At 46.5% G+C, this 17,812-nt stretch overlaps 1 protein-coding gene across 1 annotated transcript in view; it reads right to left on the bottom strand.

Annotated features, from left to right (window-relative positions):
• Positions 1-6,501: 6,501 nt before the first annotated feature.
• LOC308038900 (tau-tubulin kinase 1-like) overlaps positions 6,502-17,812 on the bottom strand; it is a gene marked incomplete at its 3' end in the record, with an annotated part of 98,616 nt that continues 87,305 nt past the window's right edge. The window contains exons 13-14 of the mRNA XM_080341837.1: positions 8,041-9,623; positions 6,502-6,934 (exon numbers count right to left, since the gene is read on the bottom strand). Coding sequence (XP_080197963.1) covers positions 6,502-6,934; positions 8,041-9,623 — 2,016 coding nt within the window. The remainder of the gene's footprint in view (positions 6,935-8,040; positions 9,624-17,812) is intronic.

Consider the following 17,812-nt stretch of genomic DNA (forward strand, 5'->3'; position numbering starts at 1 on the left):
CTGTACTGCGTACATCAGGCTACAAACGACAGCTGTCTCCTTGTAGGCTGTGTCTAGTCCTGCCTGCAGAATCTCCTGTGTTCAGTAAAGGTACCTAAGTGAAGGTGATGAAAGCGTATGAACTTACCAATTGATGAAAATGAGCTTTCATGGCTACCCTGTTCCCCCTTCCACCAGTCCTTCCCAAACTTGGTAAGAAACTATACTACACATACCTGGATGTGGTCTGCACACAATAGCCACCAGGCAACGTGCACATGGTGAAATTACTGTTGTAGAAGTGTAGTCATTATTACTAAAAATGAATCCTGCCAGCAACTGCTACCCTAAAGACAGGTAAATCCTCTCAGTTTTGGTCAGTCTGCTCCTCTAACAAATGTAAGAGTAACTTGCAAAATGCCTAATCATGAACATGTATCTCAAAACTCTTAGCTAAAGTGTCCTTTAGCTGAACTTTGCTCATTCTGTGCTCATTATAATAGTAAAATACACACCCCTAGACGCAGGCCCAGCCTGGGACCCTTCCTCAACAAGTATGCGTAGTGGTAAAATGATTATGTAACCAATATGCAAATATGTAACCAACTGGCTCTTAGGACTTGCCCTGAGGGTGTGAATGTAGCGAAAAGGTTTTGTATATAATGGCTTTTACTTTCCTTTCTGGTGTGCTGGCTTTATTTCAGCATCCAGACTTGCACAGCTCTATAGTAAACACTATCTTGTCTCTGCATGCTAAATCTGGCTTATTTGCGTGCACACTGGCTAAGAACCCTGGTTTTGGGACAACAAGAGCTGTCCTCAGCTTATATGTCAGACTGCCAAAGGGGATTAAAAGTCAAACCATGCCAAGTTACTGGTTTGCTTCTGTTCCACTTACAGCATATTAATGTACAGGTCCAACTGCAGCCCCAGCTGGCTGGTCTCAGCAAAGACTACAGATAGGGCCAGTAAAATATTGCAATGCTCCCAGTAGTGCTCAAATTTGGAAGACCATATAAAACAGAAGAGTCCGGTCATGTAAAACACTGGCCCTGGACAGCTCTGCAGTTCAGTGAAAATCCTCATGGACCAACCAGGTGTTGCTCCCGCAAACAGATGCACAAATGTCACTTGGCTGTGACATCTAGGCTTCAGAGAGCTCTAAGCTTTTGCATACCTATTTACATGCAAAAGGCAGGAGCCACATCATTGATGCTCCTCTTGAAAAAAGGGAAGGCTCTTCTTCCTTGCCACATTGTGTTTTGCGGTTGGTTGCAGCCAGCTGAGTTGTTGTGATGTAGAAACCTAGACCTAGCCAATGTCCCTTGGCAGCAATTCAGGTGGTATTTCTGCTTCACATGGCAACACCAACAAATGGGAGAAGACACCAATGAAAAGGTAGACAGGTTTTTAATGGCATGATCAAGAATCCCCTTTTAAAAACAAAATTAATGACACTTGTGTCTGATAGGAAGAAGAAATGGCCGCATCATTTATTTTATTTTTTAAAATGTGATCTGAAGATATGACAAATGGCAGGTGGATCTGTACACAGACAGGGCCCCTGTGATACATGCCAGATTTTATGGCCAAGAAATTTGCCATGCAATTGACCCGGATTATGGTTCCTCAGTCGCAGTTGTACATTCTGTTTGCAGTGTGTAAACATTCTCCAGCTGCTTTCATAAAGAATGCAAAAGAAGACGTAGAGAGAGCCAGTCACATTTCCAGGCAGGCAGTACCAAGGAGTGAAGTCGTGTTTCCAGGCCAAAAGACTTTGTCAGACTGTGTCAGAGGCAAAAGAAAATGGCATGGGTGCACCAGATACAATGTTTCTGAGTGTAGAGTCACATGCTATCATGTTAAAAGGCAATATACAAAAATCATCTGTGTTTCCAGCTCCAATTCCTGTCCAGAGAAGCAGCAGCCCAGGTCCCAGAGCACAGCAGTGTTGCTGACATTGGTTTTCACACACACAGGGCTCCTTGCCTAAAGCCCCGTGGTTCTGCAGAGCTCCTCACACCATCTGCAGGCGACAGTCCAAGAGCCTCTGCCTTGCAGCCCTGCAGTCATTTAGCCAAGCGCTGAGTGAACATCAGCCCCTGCGTCCTTGCAGCGACCCCGTGTCAGACCTCACCCCTGCAGCCTCCTCTAGTTTAACAGCTAAGACGAGTTCTCAGCTTGGTACCTAACAGGAACCCACCTCTGGATTTGTTGTGGCAGCTCCCTTCCTCCTTTTAGCACAGAAGGCATCATCAGTACATACTTCAAACCTGCTTACCAGACATTTGCAGCTCCAAAAATAAAAGGGATAATGTTCTTCCTTATAACCTAGAGCACCAGTCTGCATGATAGAGGGTCTGCTGCATGAGTTGGTGGACAAGTCTGCCTCAAGCTTTGTAGAAAACCAGGAGAGCTTCAAGCCCCCAGCCAGAAAGGGACTGACCTGCAGGGAGTACACAGTGACTTCGAAGACAAGATCTGCTTGAGGAGGTAAAATTAGGGACCAGGGGAGAGGAGAGTCATGGTGTACAAACCACTGTTATTTCCTGGGATCCTGGCTATGCTTGGGGTCACGGTTCACCACAGTGTTGCAACCAGGGCTATTCTCTGGCCTCACAAAGGTACCAACCTCAATGCACATGGAGATGCTGCCAACCTGCCTTCAGGCCAACTGGCTCTGCTGTTACAATCAGCATGGTCCCAGCCCCTTGGAGCACAGCGACAGGCTGAAGAAGGGCAATACAACCATTCAGGGTTCTGCAGGAGACCATGGGAGCCAGCACACAGTGAGGCCATGGGCACCCACCCGGGACCCGCAGAAAGGGAAAAGGGCCTGTACAGGAGCCCAGCTCACTCCTTTGCATGCAACTGAGCAGCTGGCAAACAGACAGAATCAAAGGTGGGTGCAAACTCCCAGGTGCTTTGTGAAACTAGCCTAGTGCTGCTAGGGCATATGTATATAATGAGCGCTATTTATATTGTTATAATAATATATATGATAGTCTTCACTTAGAAAAGGCTAGCAAAGTCTCCTGCCTCTCACATATTCCAAAGACAACTGACTCAGAAATGTTTGCTACTGAAAGACAAAGACTCTCATCTCAACAGAGCATTTGCAGTATCTCATGATACCTGGCAGTCCCAAAGACACTTCTGCTCCCAACACACGACCCTACAGTGCTCCTCCTCTCTGTTCCTACCACCCATGTACATGTATGCACAGACGCAGGCACGGTGGCAGCCTGTCTCAGGGGTCACCTCAAAACGCACATGAGCACAAGCATCTGCAGTTGGCCATGACAGATTCTGCAGCAAACACACTCATGGGGAACACACGTAGCGTCAGGCCCTTCACAGAAATTCCTGCAAACATGGAAAAGTGCTGAGAAGTCTGCTTCTCCTCCTCTTACCCCAGTTTCCTTTATTCTTCCTAGCCATTTCCTCTGCTTTGGTCAGCTCAGTCTTCTCTTTGATCTTCTCTTCTTTGCAGTGAAGCAAGGATGCAGCTAGACACCAACAGCAATGTTTGAGCAGCCTTGTGTTTCCTCAAGGCTTGACGGAGCTTGCACACTATGTTTCATGGGCAGGGAACAGCAGGGTTTTGCATCTCCTGCATTTCTGTGATGTGACAGCCCACCACGTCCTGTGATGCCATACTGAATTGTCTGGCATACCTCAGCCACTTAACCCTAACATCACAGGCCTTGTCCCCTGCTGTCCCTAAAAATGATCTTCATGTTTTCTCCAACTAGGGCAGGTGTCCTCCTAGCCTCCCTGCAAGGTGGGGTAAGAAGAAGAGAGGACCTGGAGGAGTTGTTGACCCTTTTGCAGGCCAGTTTAAACAGTTATGTTAACAGAGAGCATCACTGCTGGTCCACATATCTGCCAGAAAATCCCTCCAGAGAGACACGCAAGAGGAATGGGAACTTCTGAAAGCAGGGTGTGCTATGCACCCTGATGTCAGGCGTACCATGGGTTCACACTCACCACTGAGCAACTGAAGGGCAGAACCTTGAAAGTCAGAGCCAGGGAGGAGATCCAGAGCAGCACCCACATGGCAGGGGCTTTCCTGTGTCCCTCTTCTGACACCTGAAATAAGGATCCAGGCACCACCTGCTGCAGTACGCTAACAGGGCTGTTAACAGGGGGCTTGCAAGCATCCCTCTGACCACGTCTGCCAGAAAAATGCAGCTGTGTGGGACACCTCTTGTTACCAAATTCTTGAAATCCACTTGACTGGAAGAGCCCAGCACTGAAACTCCTGTAAAAATAACGTCAGTGAAGGAATGAAAGAGGCAATGTGACACCCAACCAGGATCACAGCATCACTTGCTACTGGGAAGGAGAGCAGGTCTGGACACCCAAGCCTGTGGGACACAGGGGGACAGTCAGGCCCTGCAAGAATTACCCTTAGAAGCCTTTCAGTAGTAACAGCACCTGGTACCTCCTGCACAGGCTGTCTGGGGAGGAATCATTGCTGCAGTCAGTCAGCTTTCACTTCCATCACAGCTCTTTCTCATCAGAAATAACTGAGGGAGCACGCTGCTTTTGACACACTCTCCTGCTCCCCTCTGTGCCAGGGACAGCAGGGATGCAGGACTGTGCTGGATCAATGAGGCTGGTAGCACAACCACAAGGAGAGACAACTCATGCCAGGCCCAGATCTCTGTGGAGCCAGCTGCACCATTAGCCCAGCCCTGTCAAACAACACTAGGAACAGATGATGTTTTCTGTGCTGGAAATAATTCACTGGCTTTCTGGAATCTGTTCAGATGTCCACAGAGTACCCTGTTCTCGCAGCCACCCCATCACAGCTCTCATGCTCCTTTCCAGAACAGTTCCTGTAGATGTAAACAACTTCAGGATTCCTCAGATTCAATGGCCATCAGTGTGACTCTTTGTATATATGTTCAAATGAATCAAGGTTATTATTGTCCAGACACCTCTATCAAGCTTTGTTGTCTGCAAAGAGTAAATATGCAGCTGTGGGGATGGGTGTACAGAACAGTCGTATTTTTGTTCTGCCTCATGCAAAACCTCTTTTAGGCAAGTCAATGGTGTGGAATCCAAAGTATTTGGGTCTGGAGTGTTTACCCCTGCAAGACATTGAGAAAATTTTGTGGCTACAAGATCTCACCAAGCTCAGACAGGTATTAGTCACCCTGGCTTTCATTTTCAAACATTCTTAATTAGTCTGGGGGCTAAAACCTTGGAACACTAAGCGGAACACTAAGCTTCTGCTCTGATAATATCACTTGAAGAATACAGCCCTTGCTTTTACATTCCCATTGTTGTGTGGAAGAGCTGAGCACTGGGAAACACATAAACGTGACCTCCACAACTCAACCCACTGTACTCTTAGACAGAAACGCACAAGGTTCCCATGGCAAGCTGGCAAACCTCCTCAGAAAGCAGCAGCTTTTGACTGTGCTACAGGATAATTTCCCACCCTTCCCTGCAGGGGAGCTGTGGCTGAAACCACAGTGCCAAAATTCACAAACACCAAGATCATGACAATAATAGCACAAGGAATTTAGGTGCAAGGGGCACCTAAGCCAAAGGCATCCAGTGACTATTTGCATCTTCAGCATGGAGCTGTGTTTGGTGGACTATAGTCCTATGTCACCAACCACACTCGGGTCGAGAGGAACCACCCATGCTGGGAGGTATGGTCTCCACAGATCACAGTTTGGTATTGGAGACAGAAGCAGCTGCAGTGTGCTCCCTTCTACATCAATTAGCAAGCACTCTTGATTTCCCAGCAAGCTGCCCATACAGCCCTACTTCTATCTAACTATTCACCACAGAGGAATCCATTGAAAGAGCAGCCGTGTTGCTGAGCAGAAATGCCAGATGGCCTCCTCTGTGGGACACACGGCAGCAGGTAGCAAGACCTGCCTGTCTCCTATTCTCACCTGCAGAGGCATCCCTGGAAAGAAGACCCCCTGCTCCAGACTGCCCCTGCTCTTATCTCAGCACACAAGGATGCATTCATCCTTCTTGGCTAAGCTGGTGACAATCCTTTGCTAACACAGGTGACAGGAAGTGAGCCAGCACTCAGGTAGATGGTGGAGGCCAAGGCTAGCATTTTCCCAGACACAAGAGAGGAGGGATCTGCCTGCAGAACAGGAGCCTTCCTCTCCAGCAGACCTTCCTCTCATCATCTCTGCTCCTCTTTCCAAAGCCAGGGTTGGTGTTGGTGACTGGTATTGCTAGAGAGAGGGGAATGCCTGGGGACGGAGGGGACTTAGGCACTAGGCAGGCTGCCTGGGTTGCTGCTTGGTGCTGTGCATTAGCAAGCGTGAGCTGCAGGCTGGATGTCTCCCTTGAAGAAGGTTCTGTGGCTCACATGCTCTCAGACCCTTGGGAGCTGATCACAACTGTGTGGGGTGAGAGTGTGTGAAGCATTGAAGTACAGCTACTGCTATACACTCGTGGGTCCAGCACGGAAGGCTGTGCTGCAGCATCTCAACTGTATACTATATGCTGAAGTTACCCAGGGCTGGCAGAAGAAGACCATTATCTGGCAGCAGCCTTACTCTCCAGGGACACTTGCTTTCCTTTGGTTGCTGGACCCTGAGTCTGGGTTTTTGCTCTTTGTTGCTTTTTGGCCACACCAGGAGAGGTCAGGGAATCCCCTGTCAGCCCCAGGGCCTGAGCTGCACGCTGCGGGGAAGGAGAAACTCGCTGGAGAGCAGTCCCTGGCTTACGCTTTTGGCAGGGAGAAGGGTTTTCCCTCCAAGGTGGCAGCAGGCTTCTGGGAGAAGCACTGGGGTTTCTTGAAGGAAGGACAGGGCTCTGAGGGGCTCTGAGGGGAGATCCACAGCTGGACCTCCATGAGCTGCTCCGTGGAGGAAGAGAAGTGGAGCTCAGCGAAGGAGGAAGCCGACTTTGTGTCTGTGTTGTTCGCCGCTCATTTGGGACACTTCCAGCTGGTCTCTGTGCCTGAAGCCTGCAGAGGAAGAGAAAAGGGAGGATGAAAGGGAATTTCTGCAAGGGGCTTAGGGCTCCTGGCAAGTTTGGCATGAATGTTGCTGAGCAATTATAAGAAGTCTCCAGCACCAGGATGACAGGAGTTTTGCTGGGAACAAGACAGGGCACTGGTTTGAACACTCGTGCTGTTAACTAGTGTTGGCCCTGATCCTCCAGTGCTCTCTGAGACAATGCACAGGCATGGTTTGGCCAATAGCACATATCTGTGACTCTTCTTGACATGCAGCATGGATGTAGCAACTTCTTTCAAGGTAAGAGGTACAATCTGGGAATGTGGGGATGAGCTGGATTGCACCAGCTGGCCTCTGACAGTAACTACTGGTAGATAAACCAACCCACAGGGATGCCCTCCTTTCACCCCACACCTCTGAAAGAGCAGAATTTGCTGGACCTGTGGCAGAGGCACATCAGCATCTCTGCTCCTGGGCTGGACCTCCAGACCCAAGTTCAGGAAGAAAAACCAAACACTGCTGAATTCAGAAGGCCCACTTCCCCTTATATGTCTATGCTTACTTGATAGAGAACAAGGTACCTACAAAAAAATCCCAAGACACAGGGATATGTAGGAACTCAGACCATGTGGAGGTGGTCCGCGCTGTTCTGGGTCACTGACAGAGCCCATGCACGTACATCTCCCTCTCTCCACCTCTTTGCATGCTGGCCATCTTCTGAGGCAATCACAACTGGCAACCTTGCGGCCCTTGGAGCTCTAATCACAATAGCCAGGTCAGTCACAACTGTGCCAAGTATGCTGCAAAACTGAGAGCTCAACGTGGAAGGGCTATGCTATTATCAGGATCAGACCAAATGAAAGAGCTTGTGGAACGGAAGAAGGCCTCAAAGCCAGGGGAAGAGAAGAGAGCTTTGGCCCTTTGGCCAGACCGAACCAAAGAAGGCAGAGAGGTGGCAATTTCACACATCAGTGAGCTGAAATTACTGTAGGAAACAGGGATGGACCACTCATTCAAGCCAAGTGAAAGGTAAAGCAGTAGGAGGTGAGCAAAGTCCTGGCTGCACCTCCTTAACAAGTCCAACATTTTGCATTGCTCAGCATTTTGGTCTTACCTGTAGGCAAGAGCCGCATCCTGTGGGGAGCTACATAGCATGGCCATTGCAACAGCCATGGAGCTCTCAGACTTTGCCGCCTCTAGCGTTGTTTTCACTGGTGTGATGGGCCGAGGAATTCTGCTCTTTGTGCTTATGGGTCTTTCTTCTTTCCCCAGGGGGGCAGCCTTCTCTTTCCCAGCCTTCCTTGGGACCGAGTCATCAGAGTCATGTGTGTCCTCCTCAGAACCAGTGGCTGAGAGGGTTTCTGAAGCCCGCTGCCTCTCATCGCTGGAGGACGCTGAGGAGGAGGCCCCTGAGGCCAGCCGAAGAAGGCGGTTTTGCCTCTTCTCCATCACGAGGCGAGCCAAGTCAGGTTGCTTTGCCCTCTTATAAAGCCTCTCTTTGGCAGAAAGTGATGTTGAAAGGTCTGAGCCAGTGTCCTCCTCAGAGAACAAAATGGGTATTCGACTTCTATACCTGGAACCAAGAGGCCTCCTGGGGCCTTTATGCTGTGTGCTGAAGAGGATCTCTGCTCGTTTCTGGTGTTCTGCCACCAGTGCTGACTTCTCAAGGTCAGGATCCCTTGTCACCACCTTACCAGGCTCATCCAAATCCAGCGAGAGTGACACTTTGTCAGAGAGCTCTGGCTTGCCTTTGAGAGGCTTTGCTTCACCATTGGGAAGGGGCAGCTGCTCCCCTGCTGTTTCTGAGGTGGTTTCAATGTGATTAGCCGAAAGCGCAGAGCTCTCTGTCTGTGCCCCTTCCAGTCCTGAATGTATGCTTTCATTCTCTATCTGCACCAGGTTGTCCTCCAGCTCTTCTTCAATAATGACCTCCTCAAACTGGCCTGGAGGGCAGTACTCCTCATGCCTCATCAGCTCACCACCGGAAGACATGACATTTAAGTGGGTCTTTTCAGCAATATGAACAAATGTGCGCTCAACTTTGGTAAAGGGGGAGGAAGCTGTAGCCACTGTCACGGGGGGCTTTGGTTCAGATTTAAGGACTGAAGAGAGGGTCCCTGGCTCGGATACATCCAGTTGGCTACCCATAGGCTGTGGCCGCTCACTCTGAGGAGTCAGTGCAGCAAGAGTGCCCAGATCAACTTCTGGAGCCAAGTCTGTGGTCACTGGAGACTTTTTCAGATCACCTGGCGAAAATAGCACTAGTGTTTTTGAGCCTTCCTCCAGCTCCAGGTCCCCATCAGCAGTGGAAGCGCGACCCTTGGATCCCTTCTGGTCATCAGCCAGGAGTGTGGAGGGTGCACACTCCTGGCTGCGCTCTGTGCTTTTTTGACTCAGGTCACTGCTGGAACCGTTGTGCATATCAATCTCATCCCCTTCCTCCTCTTCCTCCTCGTTGTCTTCTTCCTCATTGTCTTCTTCCTCCTCCGTCTCTTTTCCATTTATTTCCAGATAAGGTTCCAGAGGTTTGCAAGGGGCAGTCAAAACAACATTTGAGAAATCAACTTTCTTTATCCGCTGGGATACCTTAGGCTTTTCCCAGTAGTCCGACATATCTTTTCTGAAGTCTTGATAAGGCAAACTTAAAGGCACTGCCTTGGGCAGACCATTCATTTCAAATGGCTTCAGCATATATGCCTGCAAGAAGACACATGTGACAAAAGAAAAGGGTTAGTATTCAGACATAGCATGGACACAGACATCAGAATCAAGAGCAGTGGGAAGCATCAGTCGAAAGGATCTAGTCCATGACACTTTCAAAATACATGCCTGAGCAGTGATCACTCAATCATTTAATTCATACAAACCTTAGAGAGATTCACACATACTCACAAATGAAGGCAGAAAAATGTGCCAAAGGAGTTCCTTTGTTAGCAGTCTTTACCTGGACCTAAAAGAGATTTTTGCAAGCAATTCCTCAGGATTTTTTTTCATGTTTACCAGTCTTCTTCAGTATTTATATATTTATTGCAATATTTAAATATTTACATATTCACTTCTTCCTTACTGGAACCATTCAGCAACTCTCTTTCATACCTAGGCCATGGTGAACTCAAGGGGCCCCTCAGGGCCAGCTACATTTGCTGATGACTTTTCCATATTATCCACCATTGTCTTGGGGGCAATACCCTTGTAGTGCTCCTGTATTCCCCTCTATGCTATTCATCCCTCGCTCCTGCTCTCACATCCCTCCAGCAACTCATACTTCTGACTCTTACAGGCTCCTCCAGCTTTCACTAAAATGACTAGCAAGTTAAGTCATGAAAGCTGACATATAAAGTATCATTATTAGACTCTGGGGTGTCCAAAAACTAAAAGCAATGGGAGGACAGAACAGCTGGTCTTTCTTGAGTAGCAGTCTGTGGTGGAGAGATGGCCCATAAGGCGCCAGGGGTAGGTTGTGAAATGATCACAATACCAACAGAAAAGCAGCAACTCACACACACATGCACACACTTGAACAAATAAGCAAAATAAGCAAAAAAATCGCAAAATAAATAGGCAAAATGGCAAAATAAATGTCCATTGAAGTTTAGTCTAATTAACAATTAGTTGCAAATTAAAACCACAGAAGCATCACTCTGTAAAATGGATTAAAAAAACAAACCAAACCAAAAACAAATCCCAAAACATTTAAGTCACCCTTCTTTAAGAGGGCTGGGAAACAAAAGCCTCTCTGTAAACTCAACCAATCAATAATGCATCATGTTACTTTTCAGTCCTAATTATGAACAGCAGGGCTCCAAACATCTGTGTTTGCAAGTGGCATTTGACAGTATCAGAGGCTACAACTAAACAAGCACCCATTTAACTACCTGGGCTACAGAGCTGCCATCAGCCAGCACATTCATCTGGCTATGGGAACAGAACATTTTGTCTCTGAGGGGGAAAGAAGCCCTCAATAGCTTTTCAGTCCAATGACACCATTTCAAATTGTGCTGTAAACCTGCATGTTATTCTGTGCAGAGCAACTGCCTTATTAGTATGCCTGAAAAATGTAAGATCTCTATGCTCATGTATAACAGGGACATTTCAAATAGCTCAGTGGGCAGCATCAAGCTGTTATGCATGGTGAAAAATTGTTATCTATTTAATATTTCTTTTTATATCTTATAAATTAAAACACAGGTTGGTGTTGGCAATGCCTCTGGACTCCAAATCATTGTCTCTTATTTCATTAAAGCTGAAGTCTGGTGCTGAAGATGACCCTGTATTAGCCTGATTTAGTCTTTCACTGACCCACTCTACCTTTTCTCTTAGGATGACAAATTTGGGTCTTGAACTGGTAAGAGGGACTTACCACCCTTTGCAAAGGAAATTACCCACTTGACTTCCTCCCTCAGGCATTTTTTGGACATTAGCAGCCTAAAATTGGCTTCTGCCTGTTGGCTGGATGTGGTTTTCCCAGGACATATACCTGCAGTGCTATCCTGGAGTCTTAACCAGACACACTTCCTCAGTGGAACTGGGACCTGATTAAAGAAGCCCTGACCAACGTCTTGCCTTGTGCTGAGCCTCCCACTGGAAAGAGCACCTGATCCCCAATAACAGTTCACCTGCTGCTCTACTTCATCCCATTTTCTAGATGCTGTGATTAATGGTACAGCTTTGTGATCGCTGGTTTCTCTGCATATGTAAACTTTCATACATCCCATCAGCTCCTACGAGCTTGTGTCATCTCATCTACTTTCTGGTCAAGAAGAACTGAATCCAGTCCTGCAGTGTACATCCTCTGTAGGTCAGAGATACGGTTTATGTGTCCTGCAGTCTGCCCCACCAGCAGCCCTGTCTCCAGCAACCCCTCTTTCCTCAACAGCTCTTACCCTTGCAAGACATCAGAAGTTTTACTGAGATGAGACTCACATGAAGCAGTAAGATATGATACAGAGCTGGACATCATGATGTTGCTGTAATAAAAATAATGCTTCTTTCCTTCTTCTGCTCTGGTACCCCTTTGCTGTCATTCAGTTGTGCAGTAGATACCTTTCTAATCATAATGTAGTTCCGCCTCTGGCTGTACAAATTCTTTGTGGTATTTAGCAAATGAACTGCCCTTCTGTCTGTAATTCCCCATGTATTTTCTATTTCCCTGCATGAACACTGCACCCTAAGCACAACAGTGATTGTTTGGCTTCTGCCTACCTGTGGGAGACTTGGACTGCTTAACCTGTTGCATGCAATATCCCAAAATTGTCAGAATGCATTCCTTAAAGAAGCCGGAAGCTGTTGTTGTTTTGCTGCTGCAAATGCACCATGGAGAAAATCTGAAGAGCATAAATATGCCAAAAAATATGGAGGACAGAAGTTACCTACAAACTCAACTAAAAGAAACTTTGTTGAAATGCTGCTTGGATCAATTATTAATTTAACACATATTTTATTACCTTCATTGCTATCATCACCTGAGGCTGTTAACAAGGAAGAATGTCCTAGGGCATCAAAGTATGAGATTGGCTTCACTGTTGAGTTAATGTAATCAGCAGCTAGCTGTAAGCAAACAGCCTGCCGGACCAGGTGTTTCCAGTTTGTCCTCTCTTGGCAGTCATCATGTGTCTTCTGTACTACAGGTCACTCAGCTGCTCTAGGACTTTTTCCCAAAAGCTGGAGAAGAATTTTTCTGTTCTGCTGTGCCAATGGGGAGGAACTGTGGGAACATGCCAGAAGATCAAGAGTGGAGAGCCTTAGCTTGCATCTTAAAATTGTAGAATAAAAAAGGTGTAAGGAATCTCTGGAGGTCTCTGCTCCAGCCACCCCTCAAAGCAGGACTAACTAAGAGATGTCTGCTCCAGGCCCTGTCCAACTGAGTTTTGAGTATCTTCAAAGACGGAGATCTCACAACCTCTTTGGGACCCTGTCCTAGAGTTTGAGGCTTTTCATGCTGAAAAAGTTTTTCTTTATATCTAATTTCTACGTCTAATTTTCCTTTTACTCAGCTTGCATCCATCACATCTCATCTTTTCATTGTGATCCTCTGAGAAGAGTCTGGCATCATCCTTCCATCAGGTAATTCAAGGAAAAAATAAGATCCCACCCCAACCCTTCTCTTTTTAAGGCAGAACAAACCCAGCTCTCTCAGCCTCTCTGTATGTCATATGTTTCTAGTTCCTCATCATCTCGGTGGCCCTCTGCTAGGCTCACTCCACTATGAGAAGGAACTATGCCATGAGTTGAGGCAACCATCCCATTTTAAAAAGCTACCAAGACTATGAGTGGGCAGAGCTAGCCTGGATCTGGACAAATTTGAGTCAAAAAGACTGCCTTTACCTATAGCAAGCTCCGATCTCTGCCTACGTTCCTCACTTTCTCACAAGACACATTTGCCTGTCTTTGGGCCGTGAACCATTTTTTTCCAACCTGCTTGGGCTTAGATCTTAACTCCTGGGTCTTTTGACTTCCCAGTCAATTGTCCAGGAATGCATATGGCTGTTAATTAGTCTGAGCATGTGTGCCCCACAAAGTCTCTGCATTTCACATCTGTAACACTCTGTCTTTTCACTGAATTTAAATTAAATTTGGCTAGTAACTACTTTGGGCAACAATATGTATTTGGAAGGCAATAAATACGCCTGCTTTGCACAGAGGCTACAATTAGAATATGAAGAGGAAGGAGAGTCAGGAGAGAAAAAGATCTACCTGCTCGTATTTGGTAGAGGCAGAAATCAGAGCCTTCAAGTCCATCTCTGTCCCCGTGCTCATCAGCAGCTACGTGGAGTCTGGGGATTTGTCTTTAAACTGGTGGGGTTTCAAATTAGCAGGATCATTGGCAATAGGACATCCTCAGAGGAGACTTACATTACCCAATATGGCATCCCAGTGATGCTGCAAATACTGCAAAAATCAGCAAAGGTGCAATCTCCACGGAATTACAGAATAGTTGGGGTTCAAAGGGACCTCTGGAGATCATCTAGTCCAACCCACCTGCTAAAGCAGATTCAGCCAGAGCAGATCACACAGGAATGTGTCCAGGTGGGTTTTGAATGTCTCCAGAGAAGGAGATTCCACAACCTCTCTGGGCAGCTCTGTCACCCTCAAAGGAAAGAAGTTTCTCCTCATGTTTAGACGGAACCTTCTATGTTTCAATCTGTGCCTGTTGCCCCTCGTCCTATTGCTGGGCACAACTGCAAAGAGTCTGGTCCTATCCTCTTGACACTCATCCTGGAAATATTTATGAGTATAAATAAGGTCCCCTCTATGCCTTCTTTTCTCCAGACTGAACAGACCCAGATCTCTCAGCCATTCCTCATAAGAAAGATGCTCCAGACTCCTAATAATCTTTGTAGCTCTCTGGTGGATTCCCTCCAGTAATTCCTTGTCCTTCTTAAACTGGGAAGCCCAGAACTGGCCACAGTACTGCAGATGCGGCCTCACCAGGGCAGAGTAGAGGGGGAGGAGAACCTCCCCTGACCTGCTGGCAACACTTGTCACAGCAAGTTTACAATCATGCATTAGAAGTTCCCAGGTCCCCTTGTCACCAAGAACATAGCCAGATGTGTTCTTCTCAGACAGCAGCACAGAGCAGACTCATGCTGGTGGGTTCAAGAGCAGTACCAGCATCCAGGTTGTTAATGTGCTCTTCTGTGTCCTGCCTCATGCCAAGTCACACACACTCTGCCCAGGTTCCTTTAGCAATATGGAGTGATGACAGCACTTGCCATGCCTGTATGGCTTTCTGGTGATCTTACAGCTCTTGAATGCATAGAGAAAAGACCCTATAGCTTGTCTGTGCCTACACCCCCACAGCAGAGCAGTCTGTGGCACCGCACAGAGTGGGCCTGGCATTCACCAGAAAAGCCTGCCGTCTCCAGAAGCTCTGCACTGACATGGGGGAAAGGGAACAGTTTCTCAGATAAGCCTAAGCAACTTTCTCTTAGACTGTAGAATTTCAGATTATTATTTTTCTCCCATCTCTTGGTTTTAAACATTTTAAATGCAATAATTTGTGAAACAAAACCAAAACCAAAGCAAAGCAAACCAAAATAACAAAACTAAAAAAAAACCAAACCAAACAAAAAAAACCACCTGGTACAAGAAAAAGATCACAATATTTGGCTAACATAAAACTAGGAAATACTGCATCTGTTCCATCTACCGTTCTGTTTCAGACCTTGTTCTAAATCATCGCTCAGCCAGTGGCATCCATGCATCATCCATGTGCTAGTGGCATGGATGGCTCTATGGCATCCATGCATCCTTCCGCAGTGTTTCAAAGATGCACATGTCCCACATACCAACAGTCTTACAGAAGCAAACCAAAATGCACTTTAAGGTGTTTATCACAGAGGAGATGGGCTTTGGACCCTGCTAGAGGCAGACTCGTAAGAATCCTGACTCTCCATACAATTCCCAGGAGAAAAAAGAGACTCACACACTGTACAATCCTGTAAGTCAGAGACCACAACCAAATCCCAGCTCTTCCTCCCAGGCTGTCACCTGCCTGCACAAACTGCTTTCTGTCTGTGAGGAGTTGAGGTCTTGTACTTCTGCAAGCGGGAAGGTTTCCACTACCCTTTCCACAGGTACCAGAGCCTTTGCTCCCTCTCCAGCCCCTTTCAGAAAAACACTGAATCAGTAACTGTGCAATTCACACCAAAGCAGACAGGGTCTGTCACCATGTCTCCTCTTCCAACCTGATGCCAGACAGACCAACAGCAATAGGGGTTGGACCACATGCCGCTCTACAGTGGCGACTGCTTTCAGATATGAGTCACAATGAAAGCAGCACGGTCGGATCCACTGAGCAGCCCAGGCAGGAGAATGTTACTTGCAGAACAACCACAATTTTGCATCTGCTTCCCTGGGGCTTCGGGGAGTGGAGGGGCTGGAAGTTTACCAGATGTTCTTAAATGCCTTGTCAAATGGCTGATGGGAGACAGCCATCCAACCACCCTGTGCAGACCATGCTGCCAGCCAGTGGAGGATGCTCAGTGGAAGAAACCAAGAGAAATGTGATAAATTGTTTCTGCTGTGTTCATAGGTGTTGAATTGTACTAGCTTAAGTTTAGCCAGTTTGGGTGCTGGTAACCATCAAGGCAGAGCTCTAAAAACTTTCATAAGTTCGGGCTAGTTGTAACCTGCTGCTGTGATATGACTGGGTTCAAGTGAAATTGATACTAGCCTAAATTTATGTAAATTGAACTCACAGCGTGGCCTTCCCAAAGTACATTAAACACATCTCCAACAGTCACAGAACTTTGTTTCTATTTCCAGATCTGTTTTAACTGTGAGTTTTCAGCGATCACATTAGTGAACAATAATAAAACTCTCTCTGTTCTACCAGAGCTCTTTCATATTCCTGCCTGGTGCACCCAAGGATAAGCAGGGGAAAACTGCCCAGAGCTGGAAAGCAAAGGGAGCAGAAAAACAAAGCAAGAAAGCAAACAAAAAACCCAGCCATCAACAAGGTGCTGCCTTTAAATCTTTAATAAGGTTTTGGTAGTATACAAGGGTTTTTTTTCTTTTCTTCTTCTTTTTTTTTTTTTTTTTTTTTTTCAGATTGTCTGGATTAGCATACATGGATTTAAAAAAGGCACAAAATCCATTGCACAGCTTCTATTTGTTTGTTTGTTTTTGATTACATTGCCTGTTCATTGTAGTTTCAAGTGTAGGATTTTACAGTACTATGCAGCATTTACAGCATGGTCTACATACAGGTAATCAATGCATGCATTTATACAGGAGACAGAATTAAAATTCTCTCTCAGTATTTCTATATACACAATCGTACAGTGTTTTTCTTCTGAAAAAAAGCTTTAAATTGGTCTTGCATGCTCAGTGTGCAAAAAGAATTAATGCAAGCATATATTACAGTGTTATTGCAGTACAAAAAGGGGTTGACCTTAGACTCTAAAGGTATTAGATACAGGAAGAATAAAAAGACTCAAGGAAAATAAGCTTTGGATCCCTTTAGTAAACTACAACCTTCCAAATGGCTCCCTACTCAGCATTGCCTTTAAAGCTACAGCAGGCTGCTTCTGCTCCATCTCCCTGCTGCCCTCCCCCTGAGACAAACTTCCACAGGTTCTTCAAATCTTCTGTCTCTAACAAACTGATGAGGACTTCTGGCAACTTGAGGAAGCCCTTCTGCTGTGCCTCCCAAGCCTGGAGACCTGCTTGAAAGGGACTTTCCTGAGATCCTCTGCTTCAAGCAAACTCAACTCTCAGCAGATGAAGTTTCTCAAGCAAGCCAGGAAGTATAACAGGTTATCTACAGCTTTTGTCTCCTCTCAGTAGAAATTACTACAGAAACCCACATTCAGCTCCTACTTGAATAGCGGTTGGATAAATATGGTTTGGACTATCTCCTGTTTAGCAGCAACAGAAGTCTAACAGGTAACACAAGGTAATGCAAAGGAAGGATATGCTCGTCCCTGAGATTCTTCATGGGAGCTGGAAAGTCTGAGAAGCGGAAATCAAGTTCCCAATATGACGTTAATTGTTCCATTGGGAATGGGAAGAGGCCTTAGTCCTGAGAGATGCAGATGACACACAAACAGCAAGAGCCGTAGTTCGGTCTTCCCTGTAGCAGCTTTGATTTGGATACTATCAGGACCTTAGCATATCCTGGAAGTGACATTATCCTCTGCCAACATAGACTAAGCTTGTTTCGAACTGGGAGATCTGGCAGGATTGACAACAGTGAACGGAAAAAAAACTATAATCTGAGCTTCTGAAGAAGCTCTTTCTTCAAACCAGTTTTAGATGAGGTAAAAGTAGCAGGGGTCTTAGAGCTGCCACACTTGCTTGCAGGATCTCTGTTGTTCCAAGAATCAGCACCATAAATGTCAGAGAGATGTTCTTCTTTCCAGCATCTTACCATCAAACACTGC

This window comes from Nesoenas mayeri, assembly GCF_963082525.1.
Source record: "Nesoenas mayeri genome assembly, chromosome: 3".
Classification (NCBI taxonomy): domain Eukaryota; kingdom Metazoa; phylum Chordata; class Aves; order Columbiformes; family Columbidae; genus Nesoenas; species Nesoenas mayeri.